The sequence below is a fragment of the Rhipicephalus microplus genome, chromosome 10, assembly GCF_043290135.1.
Source record: "Rhipicephalus microplus isolate Deutch F79 chromosome 10, USDA_Rmic, whole genome shotgun sequence".
Classification (NCBI taxonomy): Eukaryota; Metazoa; Arthropoda; class Arachnida; order Ixodida; family Ixodidae; genus Rhipicephalus; species Rhipicephalus microplus.
The window spans coordinates 44,665,487-44,683,848 of record NC_134709.1 but is presented as its reverse complement, the minus strand read 5'-3'; the positions used below and the strand labels follow the sequence as shown (position 1 = coordinate 44,683,848).

The window sequence follows — 18,362 nt, the reverse complement described above, 5'->3', positions numbered from 1 at the left end:
CGTCTTTGTATTCTGTAAACGCGTCAAAGAAGCGAGAGAGCGGAGCGTTTGAGGTCCACAGGTGTCACGCCAGTTTCCCATGGAAGTCACGTTCGGAAGCGAGCTCCAAGCAGGAGGGGAACGACGGCACAGAGCGACACCAGACCGATACAGTTGCGAACAAAGAACGCAGCGTTTGCCGTTGTTTAGTGGCGTACACCTCGTTGAAAAAAAAAAAAGAGCGTTGGCGTGGTTTGCGTGTTACAACAACTTTTGTCTCATCGCTTTTTTTTTTAATCTTTTCGTTTTGGCTTTCTTCTTGCCTGGCGAAGCCGAGCGACATGTTTCCGCGGCGAATCGAGCAAACAGGCAGCGTCATTCGCTTTAGTTTAAACAGCGAGACAGGTTCACCCATAGGCAAACGGTTGTCATGGCAACGACGCCGCCGCCGCCTTTCCGGGCCGGGGCTGCTGTTTCGCGGCATTGTCACGGCAAGCTCTCGTATTTTTTTCTTTTCATTTTTGAAGCCCTTTGTGACTGAGCGAAAGAAATAGAACAAACGAACAAGTAACTGGAAAGTGTGGTACTGAATGGCGAAAGCGTCAGATATTTGTGCCAACAGTACGTACAATATTGTTGCGGGAACGGGACGAACTCTTACTGACATTATCAACAATACCATGCGGTGTTAACACGTGTCAAAACGATGACACGATTCGGAGGCGCGCCGAAGTGGATGTCTCCGGATATTTCCACGATCAGGTATTCACTAGCGGGCGCTGACATTGCACAGTACTCTGGCTTCTAGCATTTCGCCTTCATTGAAATGCCCTCGACGAGGCCGAAATCGAACCCACAACCTCCGAGTCAGCATCCGAGCGTCGTAACCCCTGTACTGCGGAGGCGAACAAATCGTTCGATTGTGCGGTGAAATCTACCACGATAGCCTGCTTAAAGTTGTGGAAATGCCGACCCGTTAAAATACTGAATTCGCAAGCGTACGGAGATGAATTCATCCACTTATTTCGGTTCGTAAAATGTAGTACCCGTGCCAGACGGGCAAAGAAAATGGCATTTACCTCCTAATGCCTTCACATTGAATGTCATTCGCGCACTGCCACACGGATGAACGAAATGGCATTCGCCCAAATGCAATTCGTCACCTAATGTCATCGCCAGAACTCATGCGACTAGAAAACGCGTACTCTCGACGGCACAGCTAATGAAGTAATTGTATAAAACGAGACTTGATTCAACTGGAAGGAAACTTCTCGCGTCTTTTATTTACAGTAATAACTTGAACAAGTGCTTAAAAACTTTTTGTCTGCTGGTAGACGCTGTGAAATACATGTGACAGGCACCGTTTTTTTTGTTTTTTTTTACGCTGCGGATCTAACCAGCATTGGCTTAAGTTGCAACACGGTCGGTTGCAACGTCGTGAAACAAAGTAACAAACGAAATCTGACGGCACTGTAATACGCCTATTTCTACATTTGATTCTTCTCGAAGGTATATGTAGCTTGTAAACGCACGTTTATTTTTCTGTTACTACTTTACAATTTCTTACTACAGAAGATAGTGTGATCGACATCATCCGAGTCAAATGTCATTCATTTTGGAAGTGTAGCACCTCCGCCCCAAATAATGTCATTCGAGAATTGAATGCCTTCACTACCAAATATAATTTCCCGTCGCCGTGTGGCACGGGTATAACAGTAAGAAAAGAAGAGACAAAGGGAGCAGTTTGGCTATCAGCATATTGTATATGTAATTTTTGTTCAAATTTGTTCTACTAGAGCAAAGTCACTGCGAGTGGCTAAAGATTTTCATGATGGACATCTCAGAAAAGATAACTACAAGATAAATTACCAACTGAAGACCACGCGAGATTACGCTTAGGGCTGTAGGAACACTGAGAATTCGCTCTACTGGGATATGTCTGTAAAATAAAGCAATAAGGGAGCACGGATAAATAAAAAGGACTGGTTTTTCGCGTCCATCCCTAAATGTCGGTGTACATGCACTCCCTTCTCCTTTTTTCCCCTCTTTTCCTCTCGCAAGAGCGTTTTCCTACGGCGTCCCCTTTGTGAAGCAGTCGCGAACGTAAACACACAGCGAGAGTTTGTCGCCGAGTAGGTAAACGAAAGAAGGGTAGAAAAGAAGGGCGTAAGTATGAAGGACCAGCGACGCGCGACCGCTTGTCCCTTCCGATCTCTTCTCATCCACACGCAACTCTCTCTCTCTCTCCCTCTCTCGGCCACATGCCGGACGACGATTTAAAACGGCGCCGCATTTATTTTCTCCTCGGTCGGGACGAATTTGTATCCCGGGGCAACGACGAGACAAACACGAGCGCGCGTCACCCACAACGTTCCACGCCCACAAACACCTGGCCGGCAAGCCGGCCGACCACTGGCCCAAGGACGTCGCGTCGCGAACGGGAACGAGGTAGAGGGAGGACGTGGCAGTAGGGAAAGGGCGGTGTGGGATCGGGAAAAAGGGGAGAACGGGAGGGGAAGCTTCTGACTAGCCGAAATTCGGAAGTGACGAAAGCGAGAGATTGGGGAGTCTGCGAACGGCGGAGAAGGGAAGGCGGCAAACTTGCAGCTCGGCTAGGGAAGGGGAGACAGCGAACGGAGGAGTGATAAGGGGAAAATGGGGAAGAGAGACGAGCCTGCTTGACCTGCGTCGGGAATGACGGAACGGGACGAACGCGGGCGGCTGTGTTAGAGGTGGGGCGTCTCGTTTTGCATGGCGGCTGGCATCGGGTGAAGCGGCCGCCTCCTTAAAAACCGAACGGCGAGGGTGACTGACACCTCACCCTAAGGGTGATCGCGAAGGGTAAGCGCGCGCGCCGCAACCTGATGCTTCTTCCACGGCACGAGCGCGCGGGAGACCGGATTGTTCGGGCCTCCCTCAGTGAATCGGCCTGTCCCTTTCCCTCACTATCAACCGTTCGAAGCTGTCGTAGTGCTTCACTAGATTCCCGCCCTTTCTTTTCAACTATCGCCCCATTGATTCAGCGAGGCGGGACCCGGGGCGGAGCTTCTCGGAAGGGGGCCGGGCTCGGAGCCGCCACCTACGGCTGCGCCGGGCCCGGGCCCTGCTCACACACAGGGCGCCGAAAGCGCGCCCGAGTGGTAGCGCAGACCGCGCGTCGTGTATCCTGTAAAGCGTGCTTTCCTGTTACGCCTTCAAGTACACAGAGGCAGCCAATTTTTACAGCCCCAATAAAGATGTCGTGGTTCGTTCAACTTCGCGTTTGCTAATCATTTAACAACCACTTGCCTCGCAACATAAAGCGCGTAATTTACGGCCGGCGAAGAACTCGAGTCGGGGGATATTTCAATAGGAATAAGGAAATCATTCGTTACGGCGGTACACGCTACCATTAGATAGAGACACCTTCGCAGCGACATTGCGCGCAGCGCAGATCAAGATAAACGAGATTATAAGGCATGCAGCGAAAAGATAATGACGCCGAGCTCAGACCCCGCGGCGTCATCCAAACGGCGCTCGTACGCTGCTCAAAGTGGTTTCACGTTATACGCTATCCTACCCTAGCGTAACGCATGCGGTCATCGAATAGTACATAGCTTCAAAACCAGAGCACGTCACCGACGGTGTAAGCTATTCCCACTACAAACAAAGGTGTCACGCGCAGACTCCAGATGGATGGGTTCCAGCTCTTCGCTGGAACATAAGTCGTTCGTGTTTCTCAGACTTGCTTTTTTTTTCCTGCAACGTCAGCGCATATGTATCCCTTTACATGCCACTTGTACACTCTGAAAGAAAAATGTGTTTATTCACAGTGATCGTACAGTAAACATCTCTGTGCGACGAGCTACGACATGCGTGCGGTGTGTGTGTGTGCGTTTGGTGAGAGTGTCGCATGTTTAGCGGCAATGCACGCTACGGCATAGCGGCTTAACGTTGGATGCACCGTGATATCGTTATACGGGCAAAACACACGCTTGCGGTGAAAAAAAAACAAAAACAGAAGCAGCAACAGCATACGTCAAACGGGAGGTGCGGGCTCTGTGGTGCATTTGGTGCAGGCGCATGCGGTGACCACGTGACTTCTACGAAGGGAAATGAGGTGCTACCGAGCGATATGCAGAGAGAGATAGAGAGATGTTGTCCTTCTCACCAAAGGGTAAGGAGTTAAACGGCAAATGAACGTCGCTCATGTACGTACCTAGAAAGACAGAACAGAGAAGAAACAAAAAAAGAGAGGAAAGGTTTGGTTAGCACATGGATGAAAGGGGATCAACTAAAGCGACACGGTCGAAACGTGACATCGTTAGGCTTGGCACTAAATTTGTTTTTTTGTTTTTTCGTCATGGATAGAAATTGCAAATCCACGCTTCATTAAGCCCCTAAACCTCTGTGAGTTCAAAGACGAGATAGCGGTTTATATCTCGCCTTCACTGTTCTTACTAAAGGTGCTATTTCCTGCTTGTAACTTCTTCACAGAACACGTTTACAATGCGAGCAGTAAATAGGAACCTGTGAGGATATAGCGTTGCTCGGCTGCGCGACGTTATACGCGTGTTCGCAGGTGAAAACGCACGAACTGAACTAAACCGAGTACGCGTACAGTACTCGCGATATGCACGCAGGCAAACTTTGTCTTGCTTTGCAAGAGAAGTAGGTTATAACATTGTACGGCTGTCACCATTTCTAAATCGCATGAACACACGATGCTATCCAGCATCCAATATAACGCGCGCCTCCATCACGTTATCATAAGCGGCATGTATGCTGGGAAGATTTCGTATGCCATTATTATGCAGTGCACCTTTGCTCAACATTGCCTCGTTTTGTATGAACGTAACGAATGCAACCATGCTTTTGCGAGCGACGAATACGTAGAGACAGCCCACTGCGTGTGATGGTTCCGTCTATGTAAGCACCGTTGCAGACGGTAGGCCTAGCTAGGCAGCGCAGCGGCTGCTGCCACCTGCGATCCATCGCGAGCTTGTCATAAAACGCCTGTTATTACCGACACGAACGCGTGTACTCTTTAAGTCGTACGTTATTATGTGCAGCAGATCTGCTCGACACCCTCAATGTGAAAAGTGAACGTGGAGAAGAGAAGTGAGCCGCTTCGCCGAGACGCCGGAGTTGCGTTTTACCCCGAAATAGCCCTCGCAATGCGGCACCCGTTTCGTGAGTTAGTTTAGAAGAGACCGTGAGCTGCTTTGAAGTGACAAGCTTCAATCATCACGCGAAGCTATTTCGTGTTTAAAAAAAAAAAAACTTGTGTTCAATGGTGTTCCTGACGCCATAAGCGGCTGCGTGAATGCGTTTCGCTATAGTCTCAGCCTAGAAGCTTTGTAGCGGCCAGGAACCGGCAACTGCAATCATTGATGCAATGCCGCTGTAAACTTAAATGTTACACCTCAGCTGCGTCATCAATAGGGAGTTTTAAAATACCGTTTGCAAGCACTGCGGGCATTGTGTGCGTAGCGGGCGCAACATGAGATTTAGAATAGCGTTTGCCCTGCTGTGATCCGCAGCGCACGATCGGAGCGACAGCGTAGCCTCGAAACCAGCGCTTGCGGGCCACACGCGGGCCGCCATCACCGCACGCAATTTCGGATTTTTCGCGTGCGGTCTACAAACGCGAACACTGACTCACGTTACAACGCATGCGCAGTGGCAGCGACCCCACCGCAAGGGCTCGCGGCGCGCTATTCTAAATCTCCCTATAGGCTGTGGCGATAAGAGAGTGTGGTGTAGTAGTAACGTTGATAAGACGGCTAAAATGCACACGGTGTGCCGGGAGCCGGACATCAGATAAAGCGTACCCGTACGACGAAACGTTTTAGAAGAGCTGGCTATTTGATGATTTACCTGTGGGTTTTAGCGTCCCAAACCCATCATGTGATTATGAGAGACGCTGTAGTGTAGGGCTTCGGAAATTCCGACCACTTGGGGTTCTTTAACGCACACCTAAGCCTAAGTACATGGCCTCCATCTTTTCGTCTACGTAGAAATGCGCCCGCTGTGGTCGGGATTCGATCCCGCGAACCTTAGAATTAACACCGTAATCGCTAGACTGTCGCGGCGGGTATGCTTTGTAGCCAGCGAGAATAAAAATTTCAGTACGCACCGAAGCATCTCTTTCTTTTTTGCCCGTCGCTGGGCGCTCGTGTCACTTACACCAACGTTCTAAGATGCTGTGGCTTACATGTAGCATAGGTGGCTTTGCTGCTAAGATCCTTCGCTACACTCTCGGATTCCGTCTGGTTTCTCGCGAAGTGCCGTGATTACTGCTTCTGCTATGTGGTATAAAGTAGCTTTCGCAATGTATTTCCCACAGTATCGTAAATAGTGATGAATACCGGCTTCGGTGATCACTTTCACCACGAGTGAAATCTCGGGCGCATTATTTGTGGCAATCGCTGGGCTGTTAACGACCGATCGTCTCGAAAGTGTCCTTTACAGGCTGTCAACCTCTCTTCCGTGCCAGGTGTTCAGATTTAGGCGCACGTTAAAGAACACCAAGTAGTCAAAATTTCCGGAGCCCCCTGCTACAGCGTCTCTCATAATCTCATCGTTGTTTCGATACGTTAAACTGCATAAATTATTATTAACCTCTCTTCGGTGGCATTTACGTGCCTAAAAGCAGCCTCCCGCAACACGTAATTTCGTTTTTTTGTGTGTGTTTTTTTCTCGGTGTCCAAATTCTCACCTGCTCATCGACAAGCTAACTTAGCGCTCACTGGCTGAAGTAGGTTTAATGGTTACATTAATCAAAGGGAATATAATTGACCATGTCCACGACATTGCGAGGTCATCTGGTTCAAAATGATGACAATATGATGTTATATGAAAATGTATCTACCCGTTATGTTACGATACAGCACAAGGGGGACTACAGGTCAATGCTTAGAGGTGATCGAGTTAGAAACTGAGCAGACAATAAAACAACCAGTCTTTAAATTGAGAAATCAGCAAGAAGACAAAAAAAGGCGAGGTTATCCAGAAGCGAGTCCTGCTTCCTATACCATACGCCGGAAGTATAAATATTACATCGTAAGTCCTTTGCATTCACTTTTAAGCTAGATACAAGATGAGAATCAGTGAGTTATTCTGTAAAGCTTGAACTGAGAATAGCCGAGAAGCATGATAGCCATCAGGCTTCTCGGCTACAACACGACAAAATATGGAAGACACCAGTACACGTACATTCACATTGCCGACAGTGTCATGATTACTATTCGGCTGCGATCCGAGCGAGCCATTATGTGCAATCAGTCCACAACGCTGAAATCACACCAGGAGTATATGCTAATGCCTAACATACATGAAGCACAATAATGATGCGCCGATTTGAATGATTGATGATTGATATGTAGGGTTTAACGTCCCAAAACCACCATATGATTGTGAGAGACGCCGTAGTGGAGGGCTCCAGAAATTTCGACCACCTGGGGTTCTTTAACATGCGCCCAAATCTCAGCACACGGGCCTACAACATTTCCGCCTCCATCGGAAATGCAGCCGCCGCTGCCGGGATTTGATCCCGCGGCCTGCGGGTCAGCAGCCGAGTACCTTAGCCACTAGACCACCGCGGCGGGGCAATAATGATGCGCCCTATCACGCAATCGCAATAACCGAAGCCATTCGCGCAATGCGTGTTGAAATATGGTTCCTGATGGCAGAAGCTACAGATCGATCATGCCTTCTGAGAAAAAGACACCCGCTTTTCGTGAAACTTTTTGGATGTCATGCCGATGTTCGACGTCACCTCTCGTGAAACCAATATCAGATGCCAAAAATCGATTGCCTACGTCCATGATAATTAGGTGGCTGAGAAAGCGTATTCTTATTATACCAGCAGTTCGTATAGCGAAAAAAAAGCGACAATCAATGGCCTCCAAAAGAGTGGTTTTACGCACCTTATACCTTCGAAGGGCCTGTGACAATCAGAAACAGGCTGCTGTGACCACTGGATTGCTGACTATCCGCGAGACATGGGACTAGTAAACTCACACCTTGTAACGCGGTCCTGGTATACGTTCAAGCAGAATGAATGACGGCCATGTATGCAAAGCTGGTCGCGAATAACCAAAAGGCTGTCCGAGCTGTTGGCATATAGCTAACTTGTAAAGAAAGTTTACTCGTAAACAAAGGTCGTTATTCACTCTCCAAACCGACCCACCGCCGCATCACAACCACCACTACAATGGCCACGCGATAATTGTCGCAAAGCATCGCCATCGGCTGACACAGCGACAACTTATTTCCCGGCATGGCGAATTCACTGGATATACCACGCGATAACTACGATGCCCGACTTTAATCAGGTCATAACTGAGATAGGGTCTGATGGGTGGCTGAGGTGCATCGTACAGTTTGTCGAACGCCACGGCTAGATCTCAGGCATGACTAAGCGCATTGACACGACTGTTACCCTGCGAATCATAGGCCTCGCAGCCTTGGCTGCAAGCTGCCTTCACGTACACTTGTCAGTCCTGACAATGGCTTGCTGTGAACAAAAAAATTAAGCGTTTTTTTTTTTTAAGGAGAGCAAAGTGGCGTTTTCTTCTCCACCCCCTACCGGTCGTTGAAGCATCAAGTAACGTTACCATGCACCTTTCTTCCCCCTCTTTCTGTATGCTATCCAGATGCCTCTTTCTTTTTAGAAAACGACGCTTGCGACACTGGATGAAGCGCTGTATGTGGTCTACTTCACTGCATAGTGAGCACGATGGACAAATAGCATCAATGACTGCGAAGTAACAAGCAGGAGGGCGGTTCAATCCGGTTCTTGCCCCGCAGGAGAGGGTTGCTTCTAGCAAATTCCTTCCCAACGCAGCGCTAATGTCGCCGCTTTTATATCAAATGACCTGTTTAGGGAGTTGCCCAATTACAGCAGCGCTTCCTGTCGGTTGCTTTAAAGGATGCAGCAATTATGGGAATGAAATAGCCGAGATGAAAACCCCAAACTTTCCACAGCAAGTGAGCGAGAACAGAACAGAAAGTAGTTCATTTCTTGCGACAACAGAATGTGTATTGCCAGTGAAATATAAATAAGAACGTTGGAAGCTCTAGCGACTCACCCCGTACAGACGCAGAACAGACGCAGACCCCCGTAGCGCGAAAAATATGAGACGCAGAACATAGGAAAATACGAAGGTATCTGGTTCAATTTTCTAGTGAGTCTAATATTGCTCGTAATGCCTTTTTTCGCGACTTTAGGGGTGTACGACGCCGGAATAGTTTTTCTTCTAATTGAGGCTAGTTGTCTCACTTGTCGAAAGTCTGTCAGAACGACTCTGAGTGGAATGCTCTGTGTGGCTGCGAGTGTTTTTTTTTTGTTATTATTTTCCCGTGTCCCTTTCAACCCTCCATTCCCCAACCACCCAGCTGGGTAGTATGTCAGATACTACCTTCTAATTAACCTCCCTGCCTTCCTCTTCTTTTTATCTCTTTAGTAAGGCGATGTAATAACATAGCCAAAAAAATAAAAAAACATCATTTCAGAGTTCTTTTCTCCTTATGATTGGGCACGAATAATTGCCTGTTAAACTGTTTGCATACACTATAAGGGCAGAAAACAGGCATAGCAATAGACAAGTATGACGTCACTATTGTTTTAAAATTAATGCGTGTTTTTTTTTTCTTGCTACCACTAAAAAAAAGTTCGGCTTATCTCGCGTACCATGGCAATCAATTTCATGCGAATGGAAGGTGACTGTTTTGTAATAAACAGTCACCTTTCGTACAGTTTTGTTATAAAGCAAAACTGTACGAAAAGACGCTAAAGGCTTGCACAGATGTAGTAGGCACGGACATAGGTTAAACAGTCGCGTATCTTTTACACAAAAACTTGTTTAGAGTCGCGTAACGATGCTAACAGCAAAATGGGTATCGCCAACGCCAGAAGCACGAAGCTGATACGTAGCGCCTAAGTTGGCGAGGATGGTAGGCCTGGCTAGTGCTGCGTAAACCAACATCAGTGGATGGCACTTCAATATGCAGTTGACGTTGACCTGACGGGACGCCTATATCATGGAAGCGCATATGAAATGTTTGTAAAATTAGATATCCAGCACTGCAACCACAATTGACATTGTACCAACGTAACGCCTACATATAGGGCCTTTTCTGAGCCCCGCCGCGGCGGTCTAGGGGCTAAGGTATACTCGGCTGCTGACCCGCAGGTTGCGGGATCAAATCCCGGCTCTGTCGGCTGCATTTCCGATTTAGGCGAAAATGATGTAGGCCGATGTGCTCATATTTAGGTGCACGTTAAAGAACCCCAGGTGGTCGAAATTTCAGTAGCCCTCCACTACGGCGTCTCTCATAACCATATGGTGGTTTTGGGATGTTAAGCGTCACATATAAATAAACCAGGGCCTTTTCCGAAGCAGTTTCCAAATATGGCGTGGCGTTGTGGCTCGAATGACACGCTGAATGCTTGGGTTCGATGCCCGCTATAACCGCGCTATTTATTCTTTGCATTCGTAGAATCCGTGTTGCCAGTGTCAGTTTTTCTTAACGTTCTGGCATTGAAATTACGTATGGCTGTTCCCCCCGTTCCTGGGTAGTTGTAAGCTGTCGATAGTCTGTGACATATGCACGCGCGTCACGGCCCGTGCATTACAGGTATGTGCCACACGTGACTGAAAAAAAGGGCTTGACGACGTACGTGACGAGATTTTCAGGTTACCAGACGTAGATAGATAGATAGATAGATAGATAGATAGATAGATAGATAGATAGATAGATAGATAGATAGATAGATAGATAGATAGATAGATAGATAGATAGATAGATAGATAGATAGATAGATAGATAGATAGATAGATAGATAGATAGATAGATAGATAGATAGATAGATAGATAGATAGATAGATAGATAGATAGATAGATAGATAGATAGATAGATAGATAGATAGATAGATAGATAGATAGATAGATAGATAGATAGATAGATAGATAGATAGATAGATAGATAGATAGATAGATAGATAGATAGATAGATAGATAGATAGATAGATAGATAGATAGATAGATAGATAGATAGATAGATAGATAGATAGATAGATAGATAGATAGATAGATAGATAGATAGATAGATAGATAGATAGATAGCGCTCGAAATGCCCACAGCTGGCGAAATTCGCGCTTTAAAAAAGTGGTAAAAACAAGCCTTGCACCAAAATGAGCGCAGTCTGAGCGAAGTCAGTTCATTCAGGTGGCTAAGCTTAGTTGCTGACCGGGACTAGCTTAGTTGCCAGCTGACAGACTTGTTGAAAAATCAGGGCTGGGCAGAGATTCCCAGAAAAGTACTCCAGAATAGAAATATAGAAATACATGCGCTGTATATACTCAGATACGTTCGTCAGATACGTTCGTCAGATACGTTCGTATACTCGGATACGTTCGTAGTAATACATACTCAGATACGTTCGTCTTTGGCGTAACGGGATATTTTCGATACACTCACGAAAACACGAGAAAACTATCCGGGAATATAGGTACAAATACTGGAACACCTTTTATCTTGTGAATGCTGATATTTTGAAAAATATATTTATACAAAATGCAGCATAAAAGTGTGAAGAATGCTGCTGCGCATCGAAACTTGTAAGTAAGATATATCCCCCGAATCACTAACGCACGCCAGTGAATTGAGAGAATTGACACGTTTGTTTTGTAGAGAAGATCTGCTCTGCTTATGAAATTGTTCCGTTATGTGCATTCAAGCAACATCGGCTTCTCAGTCTGCGTTAGACAACGTCCGTTCGGCTTCCACAAAAGACCGACGAACTCACTAAATGGCATGGCCCCCGATAAGAAAATTAGGGGTGCTACACCAGCTTGAGAGATAGTGACATCGGTCAGCGAGGCTGACAGTCCATGCCTACGCGATTATGCCATCAGTGGCGTCGGGTGCTCTATCACGTGGGCCATTCTGTGTGTCTAGGGAACCTTGAGCCGCCGTAGGCGTGCGTATGGTGGGGGGGGGGGGGGGGGTTCAGAAATGGCAGCCACTTGCCTAGTCACCTAAGAGGGGGGGGGGGCGAATTCAGCGCTATGCATTAGCCCAACAAGCAGGAAGAACGCTGCGACGTCACCCCCCCCCCCCCTGTCCCCTGAAGAGAAACCCCGCGTGCGCCTCTGTCGCCGACTGGTGGTGCACCTTTGCTTCGCTTAGCACACGAAAGTTTCCGTTTCCCCTTCGCAAAAGCGTGTGGTCATCTTCGACCCAAGAAGTAACGAGTAACCCACGCCCAGAACGATATCGCGATATAATTGATACACCATAAAAAATATTCCACTACTGAGATACAGATAGATTCATTTTCAAATGTATCTCGATGCATAAATACAGATACGGAGTAGCCCGAGATACTATCGCGATGCTCTTGTTTCGCGATACTGCTTGGCCTTGATTAAAAAAAAAAACATATCATCGCTCGTGGAGCAGAAGTCTCACACTAATTTATCTATGTTTTTTTTTTCGCAGGCCTACGAGCCAACATATTCAAGTGCAGCTTGGCAGGAATCAAATACATCTTGCAGACCACGTGGGTTGAACGGTAATAGCATATTTCAATTCCCAACGTAGCTATATTCAACGTTTAATAGAGGGCCAACAGCGGTGTATTCGGTATCGAACTTTGCCACTGTTACTCGAGCTGTCTTCAGCAATGTTTACGGAGACACGAGCGAACCTCGAGACAGCTTCTTTATTGTTTACGAAAAGTGGTTTTTTTTTGTTTTCTTTCGTTTTTATTGCGGATCCACGGAACGCAGAGCAGCATAAGCTGCCATGAGCTGATAACACAACTGCGCAAGCTTTCAACAGACACTGCTATGATAACGATTACGGTATGCATCCACCTGCTAAACATTTTCCCTTTTTTTTTCAAATAAAGACAGTATACTACGCGCTAAGCGCTAACTATTTTTCATTCATGTCCTCTTTTCAATACGGCTCTGTCAATAACCTGTCACTGGTTTCTATTACGAAAAAAGCTTTGCGCGCCTATACTTCCCGCTTCTGTCTCTTTTTATGCAAAGGAACAACTGACGACTCTGTGACAAACGATGCTCGCAGCTGTCAAATGTGCCCTGCCCCGGGCAGGCCCTTCAGAATCCTACAAAGTTGTCGTCACCCGCTAGTAGTGACAAAAAAAAAAAAGCTTTCCGCGCTGCTCTATTAGTCCACGGTTGCGCGTGCTGCTGTAGAAAGATCGCATTGAAAAAACAAGGAATATAAAAAAAGGTTAGTAGGGATAAATGAGTGCCAGAGGAATAAAAGAAAGCAACGGAAGAGGGTATGCGTAAGCGAGCGCTTTCTTTCGGGTGAAATCGGGGGCGCTCGTTTGGAAATAAATGGACTGCTGATGAACGCACGCCCGTTTTCTCCCCTGGAAGCAAAACCCTTTCTCCCCAACCCGCGCACCCGAAGGTGGCAGCTCCCCCGTCATCCCATCAGCCCGCGCCGGCATTGACCCCTCCCCCCTCCCCCAGTTTCTGCCACCAATCCCTAACCCCCTGCTTCATCCACAGTGAGGATCCTTTTCCGTTGTTCTTCAGCGCTTCCGTCTTTTGCAACCTTTGCGTGTCCCAACAAAACTGCGTACAGCTGCGTGACGATAGATTTACGTAGGCAGAGAGAAGATACAGAAAATTTGGGAAGACGTAGGGGAAAAAATGGAAGAACGGCTTTTTTTTTTTCGCCAGTGACGAGTTTTATTTATTTTTTATTTTAAAGCTCCCCTATCAGTCGTGAACAACACTGCACTACCGAGGAGGCAAGCAGTGGCGCAGAAGACATGATGGTGCACTATCAACCACTCTTCTAAATTTTTGTTTTTTTTAATTAAAAAATAAATAAAAGCGCTTCGACAATAACGAAATACAATAAACAGATCGGTGAACCCGGAAAGAAAGACAGGCAGAAACGGACATATTACGAAATGAAAAGCGAGAGATAGAGTTCGAGAGGGTGTGCAAAAAAATAATGAAAAATAAAGAAAAGCGTCTCCCGCGTCTATTCTAATTCGCTTTTCATCGTGGCGCAAAGGCGCACCATATTTCTTAAGCGACTCGCCTCCCTCTTCCTAGCCCTTATGCGCGCGCTTTTTTTTCTTCCTTACATCTATCCATGCACACAGGCACTCCCGTCTAGCCTCCATTTGAACCGAGTACTTCTAGATTCTCAAAGAAGCGAAGACCTACAACTAAAGAAGGGGTAAAAAAAAGACATATAACGAAAATGTGTATTAAGGGGGGGGGGGGGGGGTCTGAGAGGAATATAGAAAGCAGAGCGTGAAAAGCGAGCATTCCACTTCATATATGTATGGCTATTTTTTTCTTGTTTTTTTTTTCTTTTTTGGAAGGCTACTTTCCCCATCGCGGCGTCGTTCATTGTTCGGCGCGGGAAACCGCGCGAGAGGTGGATAACGCTAATTGAACTCCCGCCGCTGTCCGCCGGAATGATACGAATTGGCGCGCAAGTAGAACTGATTCAGGTGGCCAACTACGCAGCGGAAAGAACGCCAGCATGACGTGGCTAAGAGTTAAGCGCGGCTGCGCCCAGTCGAAAGAGTATTTGAAACACTCGCTGAACGATTGTTCCACTGTGAGAGCCCTTTTTGTTCTCGAAACCCCCTCGTCGTGTCTCCGAGCGTGTCTCGTCCATGGGGGTGAAGTTATGGCGCCCTTAATTACTCCGTCGTCGACGCAGGGGCCGTCTCGTGATCGTCGGGCATTAATCCGATCGGACAGCGTGAGCTTTCAAGAGCGGTGACACGGATGAACACTCGGAGGCATGGCAGCAAGCTACCGTGGTAACTCTTGACGGTGAAGCGGCGTTGGCTATGAAGGTATGTGGAAAGAACGAACGTGCGTTAGAAGAGCACTGTTGGCCTGGGGAGAAAGACTTGTCACGTGACGATTGAATCGATAGAAATCTTCGATTTTGGTGGGAGAACGGTAATTTGGAGAACGAACTTTTTGTTTGGATGCAACGAAAGCAGCGCGGAACGACAAACTTAATTTCTGGACGAACTTTCAAATTTTTTCTCGTTCGTGGGCGGCCAACCAATACCGCGCGTGGCGCCATGAATGCTCCAAGTTTTCTCTGACGTAAAAGCATATATATTTTTTTCTAGATCCTGGCATTGAATAGTAGCGCCGTAAGTCTGTAGATTTTGAAAGTGCTGAATGAGGAATCCGGCACGTTTAACCAAAAAAGTTTTTACGAACATCTGACAAGGACGCATATCGCTTAAAAATACAGTGCACCACATTACAAAGGTCAATAGCACGCACCGATCGCGTCCGTTGTTCCGCGCTTTGCCGGGATTCCTTATCGCAAATCATAGCGTATAAACATTCCACTATTCCCACATTTTCGTAACTCGTATCTTAAACGTGATCTCTAAAAGTGGAGCTCTAAATGGCACACCTCCTTGTTTTTGCGGCGTTCGTGCATGAACAAAAAAAAAAACCCTCGTGACCTTTTCTGAACCAGTAATGACGTCAAATAACGACGTCATCACGTGTCATCGTCATGACGTCATCGGTCATAAAAAATTTTTGATGCCGGAGATGACGACACTACATGACGTAGCGCGATGACGTCATCGCTTGACATCATTGGTCAGTCAAAGATGAACTGATCCTGGAGGCAGCGTGACACTACCTGACAGATTTGCAGAAAGATCTTATAGAGGAATGGGGGAGGGTCATTGGAATGAACTGAGAACGGGGACTATAGAGCAGGGACGACAGTTCGCCCGTCAGCTCTACCGGTCACGAACCTTCTCATAGTGAGTCAGTCTCGAGTTTTTACCACTTTTTTACGAACCTAGTGGAACACTTCAAATCTCGCTTCGAAAACCGCGTGAAAGTTCCATAGCCCCTAGGCGCTGGCTAAAGAAACTCCGAGCAGAAGCGACGCAGCACCCCACCCCCATCCTCTTCTTCACTTGGTGCGCAGCCCTTAAAACTCAATGGCGCTTCGGACAGCAATGGACTTCACGGACAAAGTATACGGAGAGGCCCGAGAGAACTGGAGGCGATTCGGAGCCCGAAGTCCGCACGGTTTTCCAGTGTTGATCTTTTGCTCGGCCGGTTGATTCCACGCCGCTGCGCGACCTCTCGGAAACGCCTCGATCTGCTACCCTCACTTTAGCCGTCGCTGTCTTTTTTCCGAATAAGACGTATAAATACTACTTCCCGCCTCCGTTGATTCGGGAATCTGAACCCGGGATATAAATGTAGAAAGATGTATTTACACGCAAGCGTAGCAGACCCACGGAAACGTACGGGGGAGGGGGGCGGGCGTGTCGTTTATACACCGCCGGGCGTTGGCAGCGCTCGGCGCTGTTAATCCGGTTAGCCTTCCCCGCCGAGGCGCCCGAGTTCTCGATTCGCGATCGAGCGAACGCTGCTGCGCTGGTCCTTTTCTTCGCGCCCTCGCCGTGTATGTACTCCGGCCGATACCCCTTCCGACCGTCCTCCGCAGAGATCCGTATTACAGCCGTGCTGCTAGAGAGAGACTGATGCAACCCGCTACGGGCCGACGTACTTGGTCTTTAACCTCGAGGCTTCCGAATAACCCTGACTCTAGAACAGTGCCACTAGGGTTGGCGCGGGGGTGGGGTTCGTTAGCGCGATGTGCCGATCGAGAAGGCACGAGTCATCGTCACACTGAGAGCACAAAAGGATTTGCTTTTCTTGAGAAAGAGTTGGTTCGTTTCTCGGATCATTCTCGAGAGCGAAAGAATGACAGCGCCTCTCGGGTGGTTGTAGATTGTGAGCAAACGCGAATCAGTCTTTGCATAGAGCACCGTCACGGCACGGCTCCAGTTTGACGTACTAGTCCCGCTGAGCTGCCAGAAAAAAACCCAAGCTCTCCTCCCCCTTCGCTATCTACGCGCAGGCATAATCTGTAGTCTATCTTTAAGCAAGACGTGGAGTGAAGCAATCGAGGAAGCTAACGCCTGTCTTACATCCTATATTTATCTCCTACACTTAAATTTATCAAGACGGATAGTAGAAGAGGAGAGGGAGTACTGATTGCTGCAAGTCGCTATAAACTTGTGAAGACTTTCGGCAAGTGCTTCACACACGTGCACTGCCTATAAAGCACGCGAAAATGTGAAGTTGGTCACACCTACTAGCGGCAAGATTACGTACCTCTTGACGAATAACATTGTTCCCACTCCAACCAGGCACCAACGAGAAATCTCAGGAAAGAACAAGGCACCTCTCTCTAGAGTTATTCACCTCCTTGCGGCAACAGTATGTCAGTGCAGTGTGCCCTTTGATTTTCGTCTAATTGATAATAGTTAACGTTGTGCGTCGAGTTCACAACACTGTAATAAGTGATTTTCGTCTGCTTGTATGCGCGTACGTGTATACATATTCGTATGGACTGCAAAAAAAAATTCAAAGGAGGATGTGTTTGAATTCTCAAACACCCTCCCCCTAACTACGTCGCTGCTAGCGACCCTATCGCAGCTACCTAGTCTATCACCCTACTCTACCACCAGCACGCTATAACGCGGCGAAGTCACTACAAGACTTGCGTCAAAGCGCCCTTGGAGGTCGTCCTACAAAGTTCGAATTTTCACAAGGAACCAGCAGAGTTCAGGGAACCCGAAAAGTACGTCGAAGGCGCATCGGGGCTACGACGACAGGTGTGAGAACCGGCGCACCTGAGAGACGAGCAGGATGTCAAGCCAGGTCTTGCAGTGAATGCAACGTCGCAAGAAGGGAAGTTGTAAGAGACAGACCGGGGACAGGAGGTGGTGCGTCAAGAAAGTACAAATAGAAATTAAATAAAGACAAAACAGAACGCACATGGAAGGGAAGAAGGCGGGTCATCACGACCAACGAGAGGCGAAAAAAAAAAATGCTTCGCGAAAGATGTCGCGCGCATCGGAGGGTTGCCGAAACACGAAAAGTGTCTCGACGCGGCGACGCACGTCTGCAGTAGCTTTCACTGCCGAACTGTGCGATGAGACGCGCAGCGATGGCTCGTGGCGAAGAAAATGGGGAGCGCCATCAACACGCGCGGGCGGAAACACGTGACTGCTGTTGGCAGATAGATGGATAGATGTACGTCGTTCTCGGGATGAGGTTCTCGGTACGTCGTTCTCCAGCGCGGCGCTGCAGTAATGCCCCAGGTTCGTTGAAGCAAAACACTGTCTGCGGAACATGGAACTACACGAAGCCGGAAGTGCAACTCGCTAAGTCGGTGCTGTGCAACCATCTGACATGAATATATCTCTCTATTTCCCCCCCCCTCTCTCTCTCTCGGTGTGTGTGTGTGTGTGTGTGTGTGTGTGTGTGTGTGTGTGTGCGTGCGTGCGTGCGTGTGTGTGTGTGTGTGTGTGTGT

At 47.8% G+C, this 18,362-nt stretch overlaps 1 protein-coding gene across 2 annotated transcripts in view; it reads right to left on the bottom strand.

The window, feature by feature from the left end:
* Positions 1 to 18,362, bottom strand: part of LOC119181735 (homeobox protein onecut) — a 202,079-nt gene that overhangs the window by 90,439 nt on the left and 93,278 nt on the right. Inside the window, exon 3 of one of the 2 annotated variants that reach the window (XM_075875579.1) lies at positions 4,130 to 4,177. The exons of the other annotated variant lie outside the window; for it this stretch is intronic. Coding sequence (XP_075731694.1) covers positions 4,130 to 4,177 — 48 coding nt within the window. The remainder of the gene's footprint in view (positions 1 to 4,129; positions 4,178 to 18,362) is intronic. 2 annotated transcript variants of the gene reach the window in all.